We start from the raw sequence: 20,336 nt of genomic DNA, 5'->3' as shown, positions 1-20,336 counted from the left end.
GTTACTCCACATGGTATTGACTGGAAACAGAGAAGTGTAAGAAGTTTTTAAAAGAATTGTATGCTAGAAAACTCATAAGCAAAGCCTACAAAACCCTATGTTCCATTGATCTCTAAAGCAACTCTCAGGCCCCAAATCTAAGCAGGCTTTCGCTGGCCATGGCAGACCCTTCCAGAGCCCCACATCACATCTGGGCAGTTCTGTGCAGACTCACAGACTCACTTCACTGACAGAAACCCATCAAAAGCAAAAGCCTCTCATCTCTCTGCTTTTCTGCCTCAGGGCCTTCTCTGAAGCTGTGGGAGCCTGTCCAGCCCAGAAGTCTGGGGAAGTTAAAGTCCTAAGAGCAATCTTCATACAATATGGGACAGAAACTGGCAGATAAATAGCTCAGCTCTCTTCCTTCAGACAGATAATTCTGGGAACTATTGTGTACACTTCCTAGAAGTTCCCTCAGAATCAAGCCCCTACTGCATATAGCTGAAACCTTACTTATGTACCCCTGTATTGGCTTTTCTTCCTTCTGTGTCTCACTGTCCCTGCTTCCTCACTCCTGCTTCTTCACAGATAAACTTTGGGGGGAATCCAAAGTAAAACTATTGGTATTACTTCAAAAGTGGTCCTACGCACCAATTAAAAGCCAGAGATTGTCAGAGTGGCTCAAAAAACAACACCCAACTATATATTATTTACAAGAAACCCACTTTATTTTTTTTTTTTTTAAGATTTTATTTATTTATTTGACAGAGATAGCAACAGCAGGAACACAAGCAAGGGGAGTGGGAGAGGGAGAAGCAGGCTTCCCGCCAAGCAGGGAGCCCGATGTGGGGCTCGATCCCAGGACCCTGGGATCATGACCTGAGCCGAAGGCAGACGCTTAACGACTGAGCCACCCAGGCGCCCTGACAAGAAACCCACTTTAGATACAAAGACATGTATAGATTAAATGTAAATGAATGGAGAAAAATATATCACATTAACACCAATCAAAAGAAAGTGTGAGTAGCTATATTAAATTCAGACAGAGCAGACTTCAGACCAAGGAAATTTACCAGGGATAAAGAAGGCATTACATACTGATAAAGGGGTTACTTATCTAAGAAGATATAACAATCCTTAACACATATGTGCCTTACAACAGAGCATCAAACTACATGGGGCCAAAACTGATAGAAGTACAAAGAGAAATAGATGAATCCAGGGGCACCTGGGTGGCTCAGTCTGTTAAATGTCTGCCTTCGGCTCAGCTCATGAACCAGAAGTCCCGGGATCAAGACCTGCAATTGGGCTCCCCGCTCAGCAGGGAATCTGCTTCTCCCTCTGCCCCTCACCCCACTTGTGCTCTCTTTCTTTCACTCTCTCTCTCTCAAATATATAAATAAAATCTTAAAAAGAAATGGATGAATCCACTATCATAGCTGGAGATTTCAGCATCCTCTATTAGAAATAGACAGATCTAGCAAAAAAAAAAAAAGAAAATCAGTAATGACATAGCTGAACTCAACACCACCATCAATCAACTGTATATAACTGACATCCACAGACTATTTCATCCAACAACAGCAGAGTACACATTCTTCTTAAGCTCACATGGAATATTCCCCAAGAAAGACCACATTCTGGGCCATAACACACCTTAACAAATTTAAAAGAATGGAAAGCATACAATGGGTGCTCTGAGACCATAATGGAATAAAATTAGAAATCAGTAACAGAAAGATAATCTTTTAAAATACCAAAATATGCGGAGATTTAAAAACACACTTCTAAATGTCAAAGAAGAAATCTCAAGAGAAATTGAAAAATATTTTGAACTAAATGAAAATGAAGACACAATTTATCAAAAGGAGTGGGAAGTAGTACTTAGAAGGAAATACACAGCACTGAATACATATATTTAAAAAGAAGAAAAATCTAAAAATAGTAATCTGTTTCTACCTCAGAAAACTAGAAAAAGAAGAGCAAATTAAATCCAAAGTAAGCAGAAGAAAAGATATAACAAGAATTAGAACAGAAATCAATGAAATTAAAAATAAGAAATCAATAGAGAAAATCAAAAAAATCAAAAGCTGGTTCTTTGAAAAGTGGTCCTAGAAAGTAGGCCTGCTGATGTTGTTAGAACTGGATCACTCACCAGTCACCTTGACAACAATGGGATCTTTGTTGGTGAATGGGATGATGAAAATCTATGGTATGCTATGGCATTACAATTACTAAGATTCATAGGCATAGTGGCTTGGGATAAAGTACTGGTAGACAGGAAAGAATTACATTATGCAGTTGCCCTAATACTTGAACAGCATGGGGACAATTATAAGGATTCTGGAGTTGGCTGATTCTAATTCACTATCTTAGAAACTTGGAAGGCAGACAATGTCAAGGTTAAGTCATCTAACTATCACCTTAAAGCATATTAAGAACACTATGAGGCCTTCATAGCAGCATTTAGAGATCCTCATAGACTGCTAAAAATCAGGCTCACGATATAAATGTAAAGGTAACAGAGTCACTAAGGAAACAATGTAGAGCCTCAAAAGGTCTCCTATGCTAAAGTGAGGCCCCTCACTGGGAAGGAGTAGGGTCCTGACACATGGGATGCGAACATTTGGGTGTATATGCCTGAGAAATCTGAGCCCCTAAATTCACAAGCACCCTCCAATTTGGCAAAAAGTTGTCCCCTTCCCACTGCTAGAGCAGAGCAGCTTCTCTTTGTACCGAGGCCATGCACATAAAGGCCTCAAAGAGGCAGATGCCTACCAAGAGGATGTTTGCTCTCCTCACAATCAGCCTACCCATCACCTCCTCTGACTGCCTCCCAGCCAATAACTTACATAGAGTCAGTCCTTAGGTAGCCCAAGGACCTGGCTATTATGGACTGGAAGGAACCAGGGGAACAGTGTGAGAGTGGGTCACAAGAGTACTAATGGTGGGGATCTGAGGGATGGAATATAATGCTGGATAGGGAAGACTTTATTGATGTGGAGCACTCTCCCATGACACAGGACTCCCGAAACCTATCCTAATATGCTGCAGGAATTTCTCTTTAAAGCTTGGACACAACTCTGGCTGAGAGCAAGCAAGGTGGTAATGCCGAAGTCTTGACAGTTTACTGAGGAAGGGATGAGTAGACTCAGGAAGGTGGAAATACTACCATGGAGTTTATCATGAGGAGAACCTTCTAGTAGACTATGTTTCTAAGATAAGAAGGGAATCCTTGTTGAAAGACCCAAAGATGACTGTTCTTAGGGCTGACAGCACCGGTCGTTGCCATGGAACTATAGCTACCATAAATACCTCTGATGAATCTGCACAAAGTAAATTGAAAACCTTTGGGAAAGGATTTGCCATTCTAGATGTCATTAAGAACATTCATGATTCATGGGAAGAGGTCAAAATATCAACATTAACAGGAGTTTGGAAGAAGGGGTTCCAGACTTCAGTGGAGAGTGTTGCTGCAGGTGTCATGGAAACAGTAAGAGAACTAGAATTAGAAGTGGACCCTGAAGACGGGACAGGGTTGCTGCAATCTCATGATAAAACTTCAATGGATAAAGAGTTTCTTCTGATAGATGAGCAAAAATAAGTGGTTTCTTGAGATGGAATCTAATTCTGGTGAAGATGCTGTGAAGACTGTTGAAATGACAACGAAGGATTTAGACTATTACAGACACTTGGTTGATAAAGCAGTGGCAGGGTTTGAGAGGACTGGCTCCAATTTCGAAAGAAGTTCTACTGTGGGTAAAGTGCTAACAAACAGCATCACATGCTATGGAGAAATTGTTTGTGAAAGGAGGAGTTAACCAATGAGGCAAATTTCATTGTTGTCTTATTTCAAGAAATTGTCAGAGCCACTCCAGCTTTCAGCAACTGCCACCCTGCTCAGTCAGCAGTCCTCAACATCCAGGCAAGACCCTCCACCAGCAAAAAGATTACGACTCACTGAAAGCTCAGATGATGCTTAGCATTTTTCAGCAATAAAGCACTTTTAATTAGAGTATATACCTAGTTTTTTTTAGACATAACGCTATCACACACTGAATGGACTACAGTATAGCGTAAACATAACTTTTATATGCCCTGGGAAACCAAAAATTCATTTGACTCACTTTATCGCGCTGATAAAGTGCGATGAACCAAACCCACAATATCTTCACGGTATGCCTGTATTTACAATGATATCTATTGCTGTACACATTCCAGTTTTCTCTTTCATTAAAGTCTAAATTTTTTAAATAAAATTTAAAATCTGATCTTTATCATAAAATTCCATAGGCGATAACATTTTACCTGTTCATAGGCCCCAATCTTGAGAGCTGTCTCAGGTGCAATTTTAAAAACATTTACACCATTTCCCCGCCAAAGAGAACGAATTCCTCCTTCTTTTAACATCTGCTCAAATCCACCAATCAATCTCATTCTCCTTGACTTTAAACTATGAACCTAGAAATGTACAGGAAATTTATTTTTAAATTTTTTGCTCGTAATATAGCATTGATGTTATTATTGCTAATAAAATAATGAGACATAAATGTAGAAATCTATGAACTTCAACACCATTTTCACTGTCCTTTAGAGACATATAAAATTGATATATTAATTTTTTGTTGTCCCCAAATACATACATTAATCTCATACATCAAAGAGAGCAACTTAAAGAAAACAGGAATGACTTAATTATCAGAGAATTTTTGCATACAAAAAATGTGTTGTTGGGCGCCTGGGTGGCTCAGTTGGTTAAGCAACTGCCTTCGGCTCAGGTCATGATCCTGGAGTCCCAGGATCGAGTCCCGCATCGGGCTCCCTGCTCAGCGAGGAGCCTGCTTCTCCCTCTGACCCTCCCCCCTCTAATGTACTCTCTCTCATTCTCGCTCTCTCAAATAAATAAATAAATCTTTAGGGGCACCTGGGTGGCTCAGTCGTTAAGCGTCTGCCTTCGGCTCAGGTCGTGATCCCAGGGTCCTGGGATCGAGCCCCGCATTGGGCTCCCTGCTCGGCGGGAAGCCTGCTTCTCCCTCTCCCACTCCCCCTGCTTGTGTTCCCTCTCTCGCTGTCTCTCTCTGTCAAATAAATAAATAAAATCTTTAAAAAAAAAAAAAAAATGTGTTGTTGCTGCTAGATTATTACAGAGTACACTGAAATATGCACTGAAAAAGGAATGGATGAAAATATATCAAACTTTCAATAGTGGATACTTCTGAGTAGCAACGTGTTATGGGTTGAAATGGGTCTCCCCAAAATTTATATGTTGAAGTCTTAATGCCTCAGAATGTGACCTTATTTGAAGATAGGGTCTTTATAGAGATAATCAAGTTAAACTAAGGTCTTAAAGTGGGCCCTAAAAACTAATATAATTAGTGTCCTTATAAAAAGGTGAAATTTGGACACAGAGACATGTACAGAGGGAAGACAACATGAAGAGACACAGAGAAAAGACAGCCATCTACAAGCCAAGGAGAGAGACCTGGAACAGATCCTTTCCTCACTGGAACCAACCATGCAGACACCTTGATCTCAGACTTCTAGACTTCAAAACTGTGAGACAATAAACTTCTGTTGTGTAGGCCAGTCAGTTTGTGATATTTTGTTATAACATCCCTGGCAAACTAATACACAAGGATTACAGGTCATTTTAATGTCTTCCATTCTACTTTTCTGCATCATCCATTTTTCTAATGTATTATTTTATAATAAGAATATGTCCTTTTTAAGAAAGTGAAAATTAGAATTTAGTAAAATACCCTCCTGTTTATAATGTAACAGGATAATAATGGGAGAGCAAGGTGAAATGGGCATTCTCATCTCTCGTGGGAAGAAAAAGTCTGGAAAAGAATTTAACAGTATACACACATGCACACACACACACACAAAGCCTTAAAAATGTTCATATCATTACTTAACTTCTAGGAACTCTTTCTAAATAAATAATCCTAAATATGAAAAAAAACCTCATAATCAATGAAGCTCATCATTATGAACTATTATGAATTATAATTTTAAAAGAGTTTTAAAAACCACCTACATGTCCAAGAATAGGGAAAAATAATTTAAAAAATTAATATGACACATCCACTTGAAATAATAGTCATTAAAACCTGTTTTTGAAGAATACACAAATATTTGAAATATTTGAAGAATACTTGAAATAACATGAAAACATGCTCATGCTATACTGTTAATCACAAAACCAAAAAACAATATATAAATTATTCATAAAGTGAGCACTGCTACTGAGTATGGGGCATTTCTTCTATAGATACAGGAGATCTGGAGAAAGAAAGCCCAAATTTGTTCAGGGTTGCATTGTGGATGCAGACCTGAGTGTTCACAACTTGGTAATTGTAAAAAAGCAGGAGAAAGATATTCCTAGGCTGATCCTATTGTGCCTCATCACCTGGTGCCCACAAGAGCTAGCAGGGTCTGCAAACTTTTCAATCTCTCTGCAGAAGATGATGCCCACGGGTACATTGTCAGAAAGCCTGTGAACAAAGAGGGCACGACACCCAGGACCCAAGTGCCCAGCATTCAGCATCTCATTGCTCCACGTGCTCTGCAATACAATGCCTGTGAAGAAACAGCATACTAAGAAAAATAAGGAAGAGTCCACAGAACATGCTAAACTTTTGGCCAAGAGAAGGAAGGAAGCCAAAGGAGAACATCAGGAACAGATTGCCAAGAGATGGAGCCTATCACCTCTGAGAGCTCCTACTTCTACAGCTGAGTCTGTCAGAAGTAAGATTTTTTAAGAGTAACAAATAAATAAGATCAGACAACAACCAAAAAAACTATTAATAATCCATTACCAAATGTCACCAATGTAACCAAAAAAAAAAAAAAAGACAATAAAACACCCCCATATGTAAGTTTAATTACAAATTTAAACTCACTAGATTTTGAATTATTAATTTTTGTATCTTTGTGAAGAAAGTATTCAGCAAATATTAAATTTTAATCATGACAGTTAAGAGATTAAACTATGCACTATTGAAACTACTATTGACAATCCATTACTCAGTAGAATAAAGATAATTAGACACCAATACCTCTAGTGAAGTATCAGTCAATAGCATACTCTAAGTAACTTATTTGCCAATTCTTAGAAATATGGCTTAATACTTAAATAGTACAATAGAACCATGCTATTATGTAGGTGCCAGGGTCTAGAGATAATCAACAAATAAGACTAATGGTGTCTTATCACTTCTTTGATATTTTTAGTTCTATTTCTAAAAAAACTTCTAATAGAGTGTCCTATCATTATTATTTCAAATAAAATTAATTTAAATAGCACAAAGCATCTTTAAGAAAATTTAAAAATCCTTTAATATTGAAAATAAGAAAATTTGCATTTTCAGAAAAATGTGAAATTTTAATGAGAAATAGTATGAAATGTGCCGAAACATTTCTTTTTGAAAACTGTCAAGGGTTTTTCAAGTGACTTTAATCCTTAAGGGGTCAAGTGTGCAAACTACCTGCATCATGACTTTCAAGCGGTCAAAAGGTGCTGTGCATGTCCTTGCAACTGCACCAGCTATACCTCCTGCCACCAAACGCCTCCACCAATCTCCAGAATGCTTTTCTTCTTCAGTAAATTCATCTGGGATAGATATACTCTCCCCTATGTCAATTATCTGATAAAAATGAAAAAATGAATTACACAATAAAGAAAAATATACATACTTGATAAATTAAAAGGATAATTTTTTTAAAAAGGATAATTTTTTACAAAGACCAAAAACCCAAAGAATTTTTTCATATCTCACCTCCTGTTAATGAATACTGACAATTTTGTCAGCACTTGCCCTAGACCCAATGATTTTTAATAATACATTCACATACAGATTTAAAATCTGTAAAAATCAATTCCTATTAAATTAGAGTTATAAACTTTAAATTCTCAAGCTATTTAGATTAATCTCTTCCACAAAAAATGTAAACATTCAATGCAGGGATAATGTCCTAGTCACACACCACAATGCCTGTCACACAATGCTTAATTTTCTCTACTTCATTTCAAAATCTCTCGAATTCCACTGTGTACTTACCTAATCTGTCAGAATTCAAGAGTAGTATTTTATACTCTTATACTTCTTTCTCCATTACTTACATTGACTCTTTTCTCTAATGACAATTTTCTTTTTAAAACTCTGAACTCTAACAAGTTTTGCATTTCACTTTATTTTCAGTCATCATACATGCTTTTGCTGAGATTATCCATTTCTGCTAAATATTGAGGCAAGGTGACTCACTGAAAAGAGTGCCACATTGGACACAGGGGATCTAGGTTCCATTACTTGTCAATCATGGCAGACAAGTCACTTCTCTGCTTCTCAGTTTTCCCACCTTTATTTATGCATTCATTGAGTGCCCCCTTTCCAATGCCATTCCACCTCAGAACTTTGTACTTGATTTTCCCTCTAGTAGGACCTTTCTCCTTGGCTCTTTCCATAGATTTCTCTCTAATACTTAGCATAATCTTTATTAGTTCATTTCTATCTGTTGCTTGCTTCCTCCTTTAGAAAATAAGTCTGATAAGAGCAGCAACCTGCACTGGGATAGATGTACTATCTATCCTGGTCTTATTTAAGTATCTAAATACTTAAAAGGTCTATTTAAGTATTTAAATCCTGTACTATTTAAGTATTAAAAAAAGACCTAACCTGGTCTTTTTTATGCACTGTTGTAAACCTTGCACTTTGGTCACTGGAGATAATGTGCTCAATAAATATTTGTTGAATTAATAAATTAACATACCAGGTGCTGGGTTGTGTATTCATAATATAGTGCAGAAATTAAGTTTCTTCCCTCCGGGAGTTGACAGTATAATACAAAAGATAGGAAAGGAAACAAGCAATTATAATATAAAGGAATAAGTACAATAACAAGGGTAGCAAAAAAAAATGTCTTAAGAACACAGTATCGAGACATTTAATGGAGTGTTGAATTCTTTTTATTTTTGTTGGGGGGAGATGAGTGGAACTGTCAAGGAACACTTTTCACGTAAAGTAACTTAGAAGTAGCAAAGCAATATGAATCCAGGTATTCTGACCTCAAAGTTTACCTTCTTGTCCATCACACTGTACTGTCTCCCTATAGAAGTAGGGATTAACCAAGGGAATGTTCTAGGCAAAGAAAATAATTTGTTCATAGACATTAGATATTCTAAGAACTGCAAGACTGTATATAGGGATGGAAGGAGGGTAAAGGAACGCTCAAGACCTTGGAATAATGTTGACATTTATGGCTTGAGCAATTAGGAAGATGATGACACCATTCAGTGAAATGGTAAAAGAAGATCTAGGGGACAAATGATGTGGTGTGTGTGTTTGAGGTGTCCCAATTGATATCCAATAAATGCTTGCACATGCAGAAGGAAGGTGTGCTCTAGAGATGTAAGATTTGGAGCAATCAATTGGCCTATACCTGGTAGTTCAACGTGGAAGAGTAAATAGGATTGCCTAGAAAAAAAATATACAGGGTGAGAGGCAAACAAAGTTGAAACTAGAACATAGAAGAAAGCTAATATATAAGAGACAGGCTGAGAAAGAAGAGCCTCAAGGGAGACAGAAAAGTAATGACAGAGAGGTGGGAAGAAAACCAGGAGAATGCAGTGTCAAGGAAGCCAGCTGAAGAGAACACGTAAAAAAAGAGAGTGGTAAGATCTAGAAAATATCCACTGAACTAACAGTAGAGAGACTGGCTTAGTAAAAGAATTTCTACAAAGTGGTGAAAGCAAAACCAGTTAGTTGAGAAGTGAATGGGAAGTATAGCCATGAAGAGAGAAAAAGGATAAGGTAGCTAGACGGGACTTCAGTAGGATTACATTTTTTTGTTAAAGGTACTGGCTTAAATATGTTAAATGTTGTATTTAAATGCAGGATATTTAAATACAAAAAATAAAGGAGATAATAGAGAGAATAAGGCCCCTGAATGGGTCAAAGATGAAATCAAAGGGGAAATAAAAAAAAAAAATACCTTAAGACAAATGGAAACACAATATACCAAAACTTATGGCATGCAGCAAACTCAGTTCTTAGACGGAAGTTCACAGCAATACAGGCCTACCTCAAGAAACAAGAAAACCTCAATCTAAATTTAAACCTTAAGGAACTACTATTATGCTAACTGAAATAAGTCAGTCAGAAAAAGAAAAATACCATATGATTTCACTCAAATGTGGACTTTAAGAAACAAAACAGATGAACATAGGGGAAAGGAAGGAAAAATAAAATAAGATGAAAACAGAGAGGGAGGCAAACTCTTAATTCTAGGAAACAGAGGGTTGCTGGAGGGGGGGTGGGGGGATGGGGTAACTGGGTGATGGGCATTAAGGACGCACTTGATGTAATAAGTACTGGGTGTTATATGCAACTGATGAATCATTAAATTCTACCCCTGAAACAAATAAAAAATAATAATAATAATAAATAAATAAACCTTAAGGAACTAGAAAAAGAAAAACTAAGACCAAAGTTAGCAGAAGGAAGGAAATAATAAAGATCAGAGCAGAAATAAGTGAAATAGAGACTGGAAACAAAAACAAACAAAAAACAAAAGATCACCAAAACTAAGTGCTGGGTTTTTTTAAAAAGATAAACAAAATTGGCAAACCTTTAGCTAGACTAACTAAAGAGAGAAGACTCAAATAAATAAAAGCAGAAACAAAAGAGGAGACATTACAACTGATACCACAAAACTACAATGGGTCATAAGACATTACTCTGAACAATTATACACCAATAAATTGCATAATCTAGAAGAAATGTATAAATTCCTAGGCACATACAACCTACTGAGACTTAATCATGAAGAAAGAGAAAATCTGAACAGACCAATAATGAGAAAGCAGATTGAATCACTAACGAAAAAAATCGCCCAACAAAGAAAAGCCCAGGACCAGATGGTATCCCCGGTGAATTCTACCAAAATTTAAAGAAGAATTAATGCCAATCATTCTCAAACTCTACTAAACAACTGAAGAGAATTGAACCCTTCCAAACTCATTTTACCCTGATACAAAAGTCAGACAAGGACACTACAAGAAAACTACAAATCAATAGCCCTAATGAACATAAATGCAAAAATTCTCCACAAAATATTAGCAAATAGAATTCAATGGCACATTCAAAGGATCATGATAAATGGGATTTATCCCTGGGATGCAAAGATGGTTCAACATACACAAATCAAAAAATGTGATATATCACATTGAATTAAGGATAAAAATCATATGATCATCTCAATAAATGCAGAAAAAGCATTTGACAAAATTCAACATCCTTTCAAGACTAAAACTCTCAAAAAGTTGGGTATAGAATGAATATAACTCAACATATTAAAGGCCATATATTACAAGCCCATAGCTAACATAATACTCAATGGTTAAAGATTGAAAGCTTTTCCTTGAAGATCAGAAACAAGACAATGGTGACAATTCTTCTCACCAACCCTATACAACATAGTACTGAAAGTCCTAGCCTCCACAAGAAAGAGAAATTAAAGGCATCCAGAGGCGCCTGGGTGGCTCAGTTGGTTAAGCCTCTGACTCTTGATTTCAGTTCAGGTCATGATCTCAGGGTCATTAGATCAAGCCCCACATCAGGCTCCATACCAAGTGTGGAGACTGCTTAAGATTCTCTCACTCCTTCTCCCTCTGCCCCTCCCTGCTCAATCTCTGTCTCTCTCTCTCTCTCTCTCCCCCCCTAAAAAAAAAAAAAAAAAAGCATCCAAATCAGAACAAAAGAAGTAAAATTGTCTCTGTTGCAAATGACATGATCTTATATATAAGAAATCCTAAAGACTCCACAAGAAAAACTTAGAACTAATCAATGGAATCAGCAAAGTTGCAAGATACAAAATCAATATATAAAAACCAGTTGCATTTCTATACACTAACAACAAAATATCTGAAAAAGAAATATAGAAAACAATCTCATTTATAATAGCATCAAAAACAATAAAATAGTTAGGAATAAATTTAACCAAGGAGGTAAGAGACTTGCACACTGAAAACTAGATAACATTGATGAAAGAAATTGAGTATGACACAAATAAATGGAAAGATATACCATGCTCATGGACTGGAAGAATTAATATTGTTAAATGTCCACATACCCAAAGCCATCTATAGATTCAATGCAAGCCCTATCAAAATTCCAATGGCATTTTTCAGAGAAATAGAAAAAAAAATCCTAGAATGCATATGGAAACACAAAACTCAAATAGTGAAAGCAATCCTGAGAGAGAACAAAGCTGGAGGCATTATACTCCTCGATTTTAAGCTATACTACAAAGCTATAGTAATGAAAACAGTATGATACTGGCACAAAAACAGACACATAAACCAATGGAACAGAATTGAGAGCCCAGAAATAAACCCTCACATATATGGTAAACTCATATTTGACAAAGGAGCCAAGAATATTCAATGGACAAGGAATAGTCTTTTAAAAGAATGATGTTGGGAAAACTGGTTAATCACATGCAGCAGAATAAAATTGGACCCTTACCTTAAACCACTCAGAGAAATTAACTCAAAATGGATTAAAAACTTAAACATAAGATCTGAACCTGTAAAAATCCTTAAAGTAAACAAGGAAAAAGCTGCTTGATATGGGTCTTGGCAATGACCTTTTGTATATGACACCAAGAGCATAATTAGCAAGAGCAAAAAGTTTTTGTAAGCATCCAACTCTTGATTTCAGCTCAAGTAATGATCTCAGGGTCATGAGATGGAGCCCCAAATCAGGGCTCCACACTGAGCATGGAACCTGCTTAAAATGCTCTCTCTCCCTCTGCCCTTCCCCTGCCTCTTGCTCTCTCTCTCTCTTTCTAAAAAGAAAACAAAAGGAAAAATTAATAAGTAGGTCTACATCAAACTTAAAAGCTTCTTTCTACACAGTAAAAGAAACAATCAGCAATATGAAAAAAGGCAACCTACAGAACAGCAGAAAATACCTACAAACCATATATCTGATTTGGGGTTAATATCCAAAATATATAAGGGTCTCATACAACTCAATAACAACAACAAAAAAACCAATCTAATGAAAAAAATGGGCAAAACAACAAAATAGGTATTTCTCAAAAAAAAAGACATACAAATGGCCAACATGTATATGAAAAGATGGTCCACATTACTAATCAACAGGGAAATGCAAATCAAAATCACAATGATATTACCTCTTGTTAGAATAGCAACTACCTACAAAACAAGAGATAACAAGTGTTAGTAAGGATGGAGAGAGAAGGGAAGGAACCCTTCTGCGTTGTTGGTGGGAATTTAATTGGTATAACCACTATGGAAATCAGTATGAGGTTCCTCAAAATATTAAAAAAGCACTGTCATATCCAGAAATTCCACTTCTTGGTATAGAGCCAAAGGAAATGAAATCAGGATCTCAGGGGCGCCTGGGTGGCTCAGTTGGTTAAGCGTCTGACTTGATTTCCGCTCAAGTCGTGATCTCAAGGTCCTGGGATTGAGCCCAAAGTCTGGCTCCCTGCTCAGCATGGAATCTGCTTGTTTCCCTCTCCCTCTGTCCCTCCCTGTGCTCGCCTAAGTGTGCGCTCTCTCTCACTCTCTCTCTCTCTCATTCTCCCTCCCTCGAATAAAGCATTAAAAAAAAAGAAATCGGGATCTCAAAAAAATATCTGTACCTCCAGGTTCACTGCAGCATTATGCACAAAAACCAAGTAATGGAAACAATCTAAGTGTCCACCTGTAGATGAATAAATACAGAAGATGCAGTATATATACACAATGGTTTATTATTCAGCCATTAGAAAGAAGAAAATCCTGCTATTTGCAACAATATGGATGGACCTCAAGGACATTATGCTAAATGAAATAAGTCAAACAGAGAAAGAAAAATACTGTACAGTATCACTTAAATATGGAATCTAAAAAAAGGTAAATTCATAGAAACAGAGTAGAATGGTGGTTGCCAAGAGCTGGGAAATGAGGGAAATGGGAAGATGTTGGTCTAAGGACAAAAACCTCTGGTTATGAGGTGAATAAGTTCTGGGGACCAAATGTACAACAGCATGGTGATTACAGTTAATAATGTATTATATACTTGAAAGTTGCTAAGAGAGTAAATCTTAAATGTTCTCACCACAAAAAAGAAATGGTAATTATGTGAGGGTTATGGAGGGAAATGTGACAATCATTTCACAATACATACGTGTATCAGATATCATGTTGTACACCTTAACTTACACAATGTTGTATGTCAATTCTGCCTCAAAAAATCTTGAAAAAATAGACAAAGATAAAAATAGACAATTTGTAGAAAAGAACATGTGAATTTCTAGTATTTCTATGAAGACAAGTTAGAAATGCCCATTAAGACAAGATACCACTCTATACCCAACAGAGTGGAAAATATTAGAAAATTGGATAATACCAAGCAATATTCATGCATTGCTGGTGGGAATGTAAGCTGGTATAGAAAGTCATCTGGGAAATAACATGGCTATCTTTCATAGAATTAAGACTGGATAACCTCTGTAAAATTGCAAATGCATATTCGTTTTGACTCAGAAATCCAGGTGAAATTCTCTAAGGTACAAAAGAGGAAAGTTTTTTGGTTTTGTTTTTTTTTTTGGTTTTTTGGGTTTTTGGATGAAGTTGGAGAAGATCTAGATGTCTATTACTAGGGAAATGGATAAAGAAGATGTGTTAAATGCATACCATGTAGTGGTTAGAAGCAATAAACTAGATGAATGCATAACAACAAGGACAAATCTTAAAATCATAACACCGAGTGAACAAAGCAAGAAATCAGTTGTGGACTTTAGCAGAATACTACCTATGTAAATTAAATACACACACACACGAAACACTACATGATTCCTAAGAATATATACATATCCAAGACACAGACTACACATATTAATATAAGTGCCTATCATAATAAGTAACATTTATTGAAGACATATATTACCTGCCCAGCCCTTTTCTAAATTCACTAACTAATGTATTAATTTAATTCTCAAAACTCTTACCATTATTATCCCCAGTATATAACTGAGAAAACTGAGGCACAGAGGGATTATGAAGCTAGTGGGTGGCAGAAGTGAAATTCAACCCTAGACATCTGACTCTGAAGCCTATGCTCTTTGTCCTCCCCTATATTGTCTATGAAGAGGAGGATGCAAATAGTATGCCATGAATAAATGATTAACTTAACCCCCTGCATCGAGATCTAAAAAAGAAAAAACAAGTTTTCGATTAAAAAACCTCATTTGTTCCTCACAACTCTGAGTCAAGTCCTTACATAAAAAGAACAGGTAGATTATATATTTGATCCTTTCTGATTCTGAAATTTTGAATCTTAATCTTTGACTTTACATTTCCCATGACAGAAAGCTAAGTGAGTATATCATCTCGATATACTCTTTGAAAAAAGAAAAGTATATTATTTTTCCACTTTCCGAGGACAGTTAAGTATATTAGAGTAATTTATTCTCAACACAAAGTAGGCCCTTTCAGTAGATGAGTATATACTTTAAGTTCTAGGTTTTAGTAAACAAAGAAATTGTAGTAGCTATGTTTGTACATTTAATACTAATACTCGTTGCTCAATTAGTAGAACATTATAAGGAGAGAATATTGTTATTTTAGCCACTGAGGCTGGAAGTATTATAGAGGTTATGTAATCATAATAACAGCTATGACATTGTGACAAAATAAAAATAGATTAAAATACAAAGCAATCTTACAGTAGAATGCTTCCAGAAACGAGCAATTTCATCAATATTTGTTGCAGGATGAAGTAAAAAGTAGTACTTCCATTCATCCCAGTCTACTGTCATTGTTCCATCACTATCAATGCTGAAATTTAAAACAAAAATAGTGCTTATAACATTTATAACAAATACTCTAAGAATAAGTACTAAGAATACTCTGTTGAATATTTTAAAAGTTGCTAAGACAGTAGATCTTATGCTAATTGTTCTTACATGGACACAACCTAAGGGTCTACCAATGGATGAATGGATAAAGAAAATGTGGTATGTGTGTGTGCATACAGACACACACACACACAATGTGTGTGTGTGCACAGTGGAATATTATTCAGACATAACAAAAGGAAACTTAGACATTTGAGAGAACATAGATGGACCTTGAGGGCATTTTGCTAAGTGAAATAAGTCGGATAGAGAAAGACAAATACCGTATGATCGCACCTGTAAGTGAAATCTTTACAAAAACAAAGAGCTCATAGATAGAACAGATTGGTGGGTGGTTGCCAGAGGTGGAGGTTTAGGGGATGAGTGAAATGGGTGAGAGAGGTTGAAAGGTACAAACTTCAGTTATAAAGTAAGTCATGGGAATGTAATGTACAGCATGGTAACTATAGTTAATAATACTGTGCTGCATATTTTTGAAAGCTGATGAGAGTAAATCTTAAAAGTTCTCATCACAAGAAAAAAAAATTAATTACATATGGTGACAGATGTTAACTAGACTTATTGTGATGATCATTTCACAATATATACAAATATCAGAACATTACATTGTACACCTGAAACTAATGTTATATGTCAATTATACCTCAATAAAAAAGAAATAAATTTAAGTTTTAACTATAAAAAAGTATTCTTATCACAAAAAAAATAGTTATAAATAAGACGGTGGGAGGAAACTTTTGGAAGGGATGGATATGTTTATGGCATAGATTGTGGTAATGGTTTCCTAGGTGTATACTTACCTCCAAACTCAACAAGTTGCATATATTAGTTATGTACAGATTTTTGTATGTCAAAAAAATTAAAAATTAAATATTTTTAAATCAATTGCTTAAGAGAATTACACCTATTCTTTAAACTAAAGCAGGCAGAGTTTTACTCTAGGGACTTTGTAACGTGTGAACACTTTATGATTTAGTCAATAGCATTCTCACAATTCAATAAATTTCTTAGGGATCTTTCTTATAACACTGTCAATAAAAGCTAATATTATCAAACCTAAAAAGAAAGGCAGGCAGGCAGGAAAGGAGGGAGGCAGGCAGGGAGGAAGGGGCTACACCTATAGCAATTAATTTCTACCATGGAATATTAAATAAAAATAAAAACTATCAAAAATAAGGATAAGGACTGACCTTTGTAGAATTTTTTTTGACTGAGCTTCAGAAATATTTATACCCAGTGATTTCAAAGCAGCAATTATTTCTGAAGTTTCTATTATTCCTTTAAAAAGTGAAAAAATGTCAAATTAAATTATCTGAAAAGATAACAAGGCAAAATATACTTAGAATGCAATAGTCTTTAAAAAGTCCATGTTTCTTAGACCTATAATCCTATATTCACAACACAAAGGCTAAAAGCGCTGAAAACTAAAAGACTTTTTGTAAATTTGGCACCAAAACTCATTTGGTAGCCAATTATTTATCTGATTTTGTGTGATTATTCATTTGTTTCACTGAAGAAATATTCACGCTTATAATTGCATGGTGATGCCCCAAACCCCACCTGGAGTATTACATAATATATCATACACGCACTCTGTTGCTTTTCTAAAACCCAAATTCTAAATTTCTAAACACATTTTACCCTAAGGGTTTCCGATAAGAGATTTTAGATCTACAACAGATCTAGATTATTGTACCTACTTGGAAAAAATTAAAAAGCTAACTCTGAAGATCTGATTCAGGGGCATGAAAATAAGGCCACTCAACATTTTATAAGGTAAGTTTTTAAAGAAATAACATACTTAAAATATAATAGAACACAAACTCTTTTTAACACAACCATATCCCATGTTAAATAACTCAAGTCAACTGATATATTTAATACAAGCCTACTATGCATCTCAATCTCAAATTGCTGAATGTTGTGAAGGAGAAATTAAGTATTCCATATGCTCCTCAAACTCTAAAACATTTAACTCATCATGCTGCTCTCCAAGTCCAAAAAATCTTTGATGCCCCCCCACCCGCACCACCATGTAAAACAAAGAATTGAGGCTACTCATCTTTTAAAATATGAGGACATTTTCATGTTAAAAAAAATCAACTTAATGTCACCTAGCTGTAAAATCTATAACATCAAAAAACTACTATAAATTCAGTCACATCTTTATTTCATATTTTATGAACTACAGCTGCATCTGCATACATTTATAAATAGTATACATATGTATGAGACATATTGATTTACCCTATAGACAAAGCCCAGTATTCACACACAGAATTTCAGATTCTTTGTGATCACTCCAAGGCCCCTAGTGTTCCAAGTTCCACAGGGTAGAATTCATTGGTCTATTCCTTAGCCCAAAAATCAAACTTTTCCTCAATTGGGGAAACTGAATCCTCTGCTTTATATCCCATTACAATTCTCAAACACTATACTCATTAATTCAATAACTTAAAAAATTTTTTGGAAGTATACTATTAAAATCACTATGTTAAATGTGAAAGAAGCCAGAGATTAATAAAACAACCCCTGAAGAGCTTACTAGCTTGTATGGATTAACTACTTATTTTAAAACTATATTGCACTGTGCTAACTATATGTTATAGAAGAGTTATGAATAAAAAGCAATGCAGGGATAAATAAGAATTAAAAACAAAAGTCACAAATGAAGTACTATAAAGGATAAACAAGAGACCACTAAAGAAACAAAAAAAGCATTTCAGCAAAAGGTACAGTATGAGTAAGGTACACTTACTTGTTTAATAAAATTGAGAACTTACATGCGGTACTAGAAAGCAGGTTAGTAGCTACTTTGGAGGGTGGTAATGATTTGGATGGGACAAAAAGGGACACTCCTGAGATGCTAGTAATATTCTGCTTCTTAATCTGGATGCTATTTCCATGTTGTATGTTTGCCTCAGGAAAATTCATGGTGCTTTTACTTAGAATTTATGCACATTGCTATATATGTTATATGTCAATGAAATCTTCCCCCCAAAATACTAAGTTAGAGCTAAACCTGAAATGCTATATAAACCAGTTCTGACCTTGACTGACAATTTCCTAATTCTGCCTTTGTTCAAACTACGATCTCTCTGCTCAAGAAACCCCTTCATTCTTTTTTTTTTAAGATTTATTTATTTATTTATTTATTTATTTATTTGAGAGAGAGAGAGAATGGCCCTGTGAGCTGGGGGAGGGGCAGAGAGAGAGAAACTCAAGCAGACTCCCCACTGAGCACAGAGCCCAACACAGGGTTTGATCCCACAACCCTAAGATCATGACCTGGGCCGAAACCAAGAGTAGGATGCTCAACCGACTGAGCCACCCAGGTGTCCCTCAAGAAACCCTTTCTTTTCAATTCTGTTTATGTATTGATCCAGCACAAATCTAAATTGTCCCTGGGCACAATTAAGCTCTCCCTATATCGCTTCTACAGTAACTATCATAGTCCGTCTTGTGTATGTTTATTCTTAATTCACCCAAAATTGTTTACTTCTGAAGACCTTTGTTAACACAGTTCCAAGTGCAATAGTTCACATATAGTGCTCAAAAACTGTTTGCTTCATTGAACTAAAATACATCAAGTAATTTTTACCTGAAAGAAGCTAAAAATCCAAGCTTAGATGTAGAAAAAAATTAGGTAATGAGATCCAGAATATTATCAAGGCCTATGAACTGAAAAGGAGATTCAAAATTGTCTTTAATTATAAGCAGCTAGCTTTCACTGAGAATATAGACTTGAAATGAATTCAACGGAATAACAGTTGTTAGATGGATAGAGAGGAGGACCACAACCATTCCAGCATTGCAATTCCAGGGAGAAATGCAAAATATTCCATCCCTGTACCAGCAATTTATTGCTAAGTAACAAACTATCCCAAAATTTAGTGTTTTAAAAAAGATGTATTTGATTATGGGTATGCAATCTGAACTTGATTCAACTCACTGGTTCTTGTGCTGGTCTTGCCTGAGCCACTCTTGTGAATTCATTCATTTGAAGGTTTGTTCAACTACCGTCGGAAATCCAAGATGGCTTCACTCATGTCTGTTACCTCAGATGGAAATGTAGAACAATTGAGAACTAAATGAGCAATCTCTCCCGTTGGGAAACTAGATCTCTTTTCTGGTGGCTCAGGATGTTAGAAAGAGTATTCCAAGAGGACAAGCTCCAATATACCAGTACTTATTAAGCCTTGCTAATGCCCTAACGACTGAAGTAAGTCAAAATGGCCAAGCCCAGGCCTGTGTGGTTCACAAGGCTAACACAAAGGCATACATCCTGGGAGATGTGGCTCACTGGGAGAGCCAATGGAAAGCAAAATGTTTAACCTTCCTTAGCCTCAGTGTTCTCATCTGTAAAATGCAGCTGCTATAATGACTTGTATGAGACAAAAATAAGATATAGAAAATAAAATCCA

The 20,336-nt window shown here is 35.9% G+C and overlaps 1 protein-coding gene across 1 annotated transcript in view; it reads right to left on the bottom strand.

Annotated features, from left to right (window-relative positions):
- The window catches only part of LOC116639563 (calcium-binding mitochondrial carrier protein SCaMC-1-like), a 50,863-nt gene that overhangs the window by 8,239 nt on the left and 22,288 nt on the right, over window positions 1-20,336 (bottom strand). The window contains exons 3-6 of the mRNA XM_032416087.1: window positions 17,103-17,190; window positions 15,721-15,832; window positions 7,470-7,628; window positions 4,288-4,440 (exon numbers count right to left, since the gene is read on the bottom strand). Coding sequence (XP_032271978.1) covers window positions 4,288-4,440; window positions 7,470-7,628; window positions 15,721-15,832; window positions 17,103-17,190 — 512 coding nt within the window. The remainder of the gene's footprint in view (window positions 1-4,287; window positions 4,441-7,469; window positions 7,629-15,720; window positions 15,833-17,102; window positions 17,191-20,336) is intronic.

Source organism: Phoca vitulina, unplaced genomic scaffold (genome assembly GCF_004348235.1).
Source record: "Phoca vitulina isolate PV1807 unplaced genomic scaffold, GSC_HSeal_1.0 scaffold2, whole genome shotgun sequence".
Classification (NCBI taxonomy): domain Eukaryota; kingdom Metazoa; phylum Chordata; class Mammalia; order Carnivora; family Phocidae; genus Phoca; species Phoca vitulina.
The sequence above is the reverse complement of the archived record's forward strand: the minus strand, read 5'-3'. Positions and strand labels throughout refer to the sequence as shown.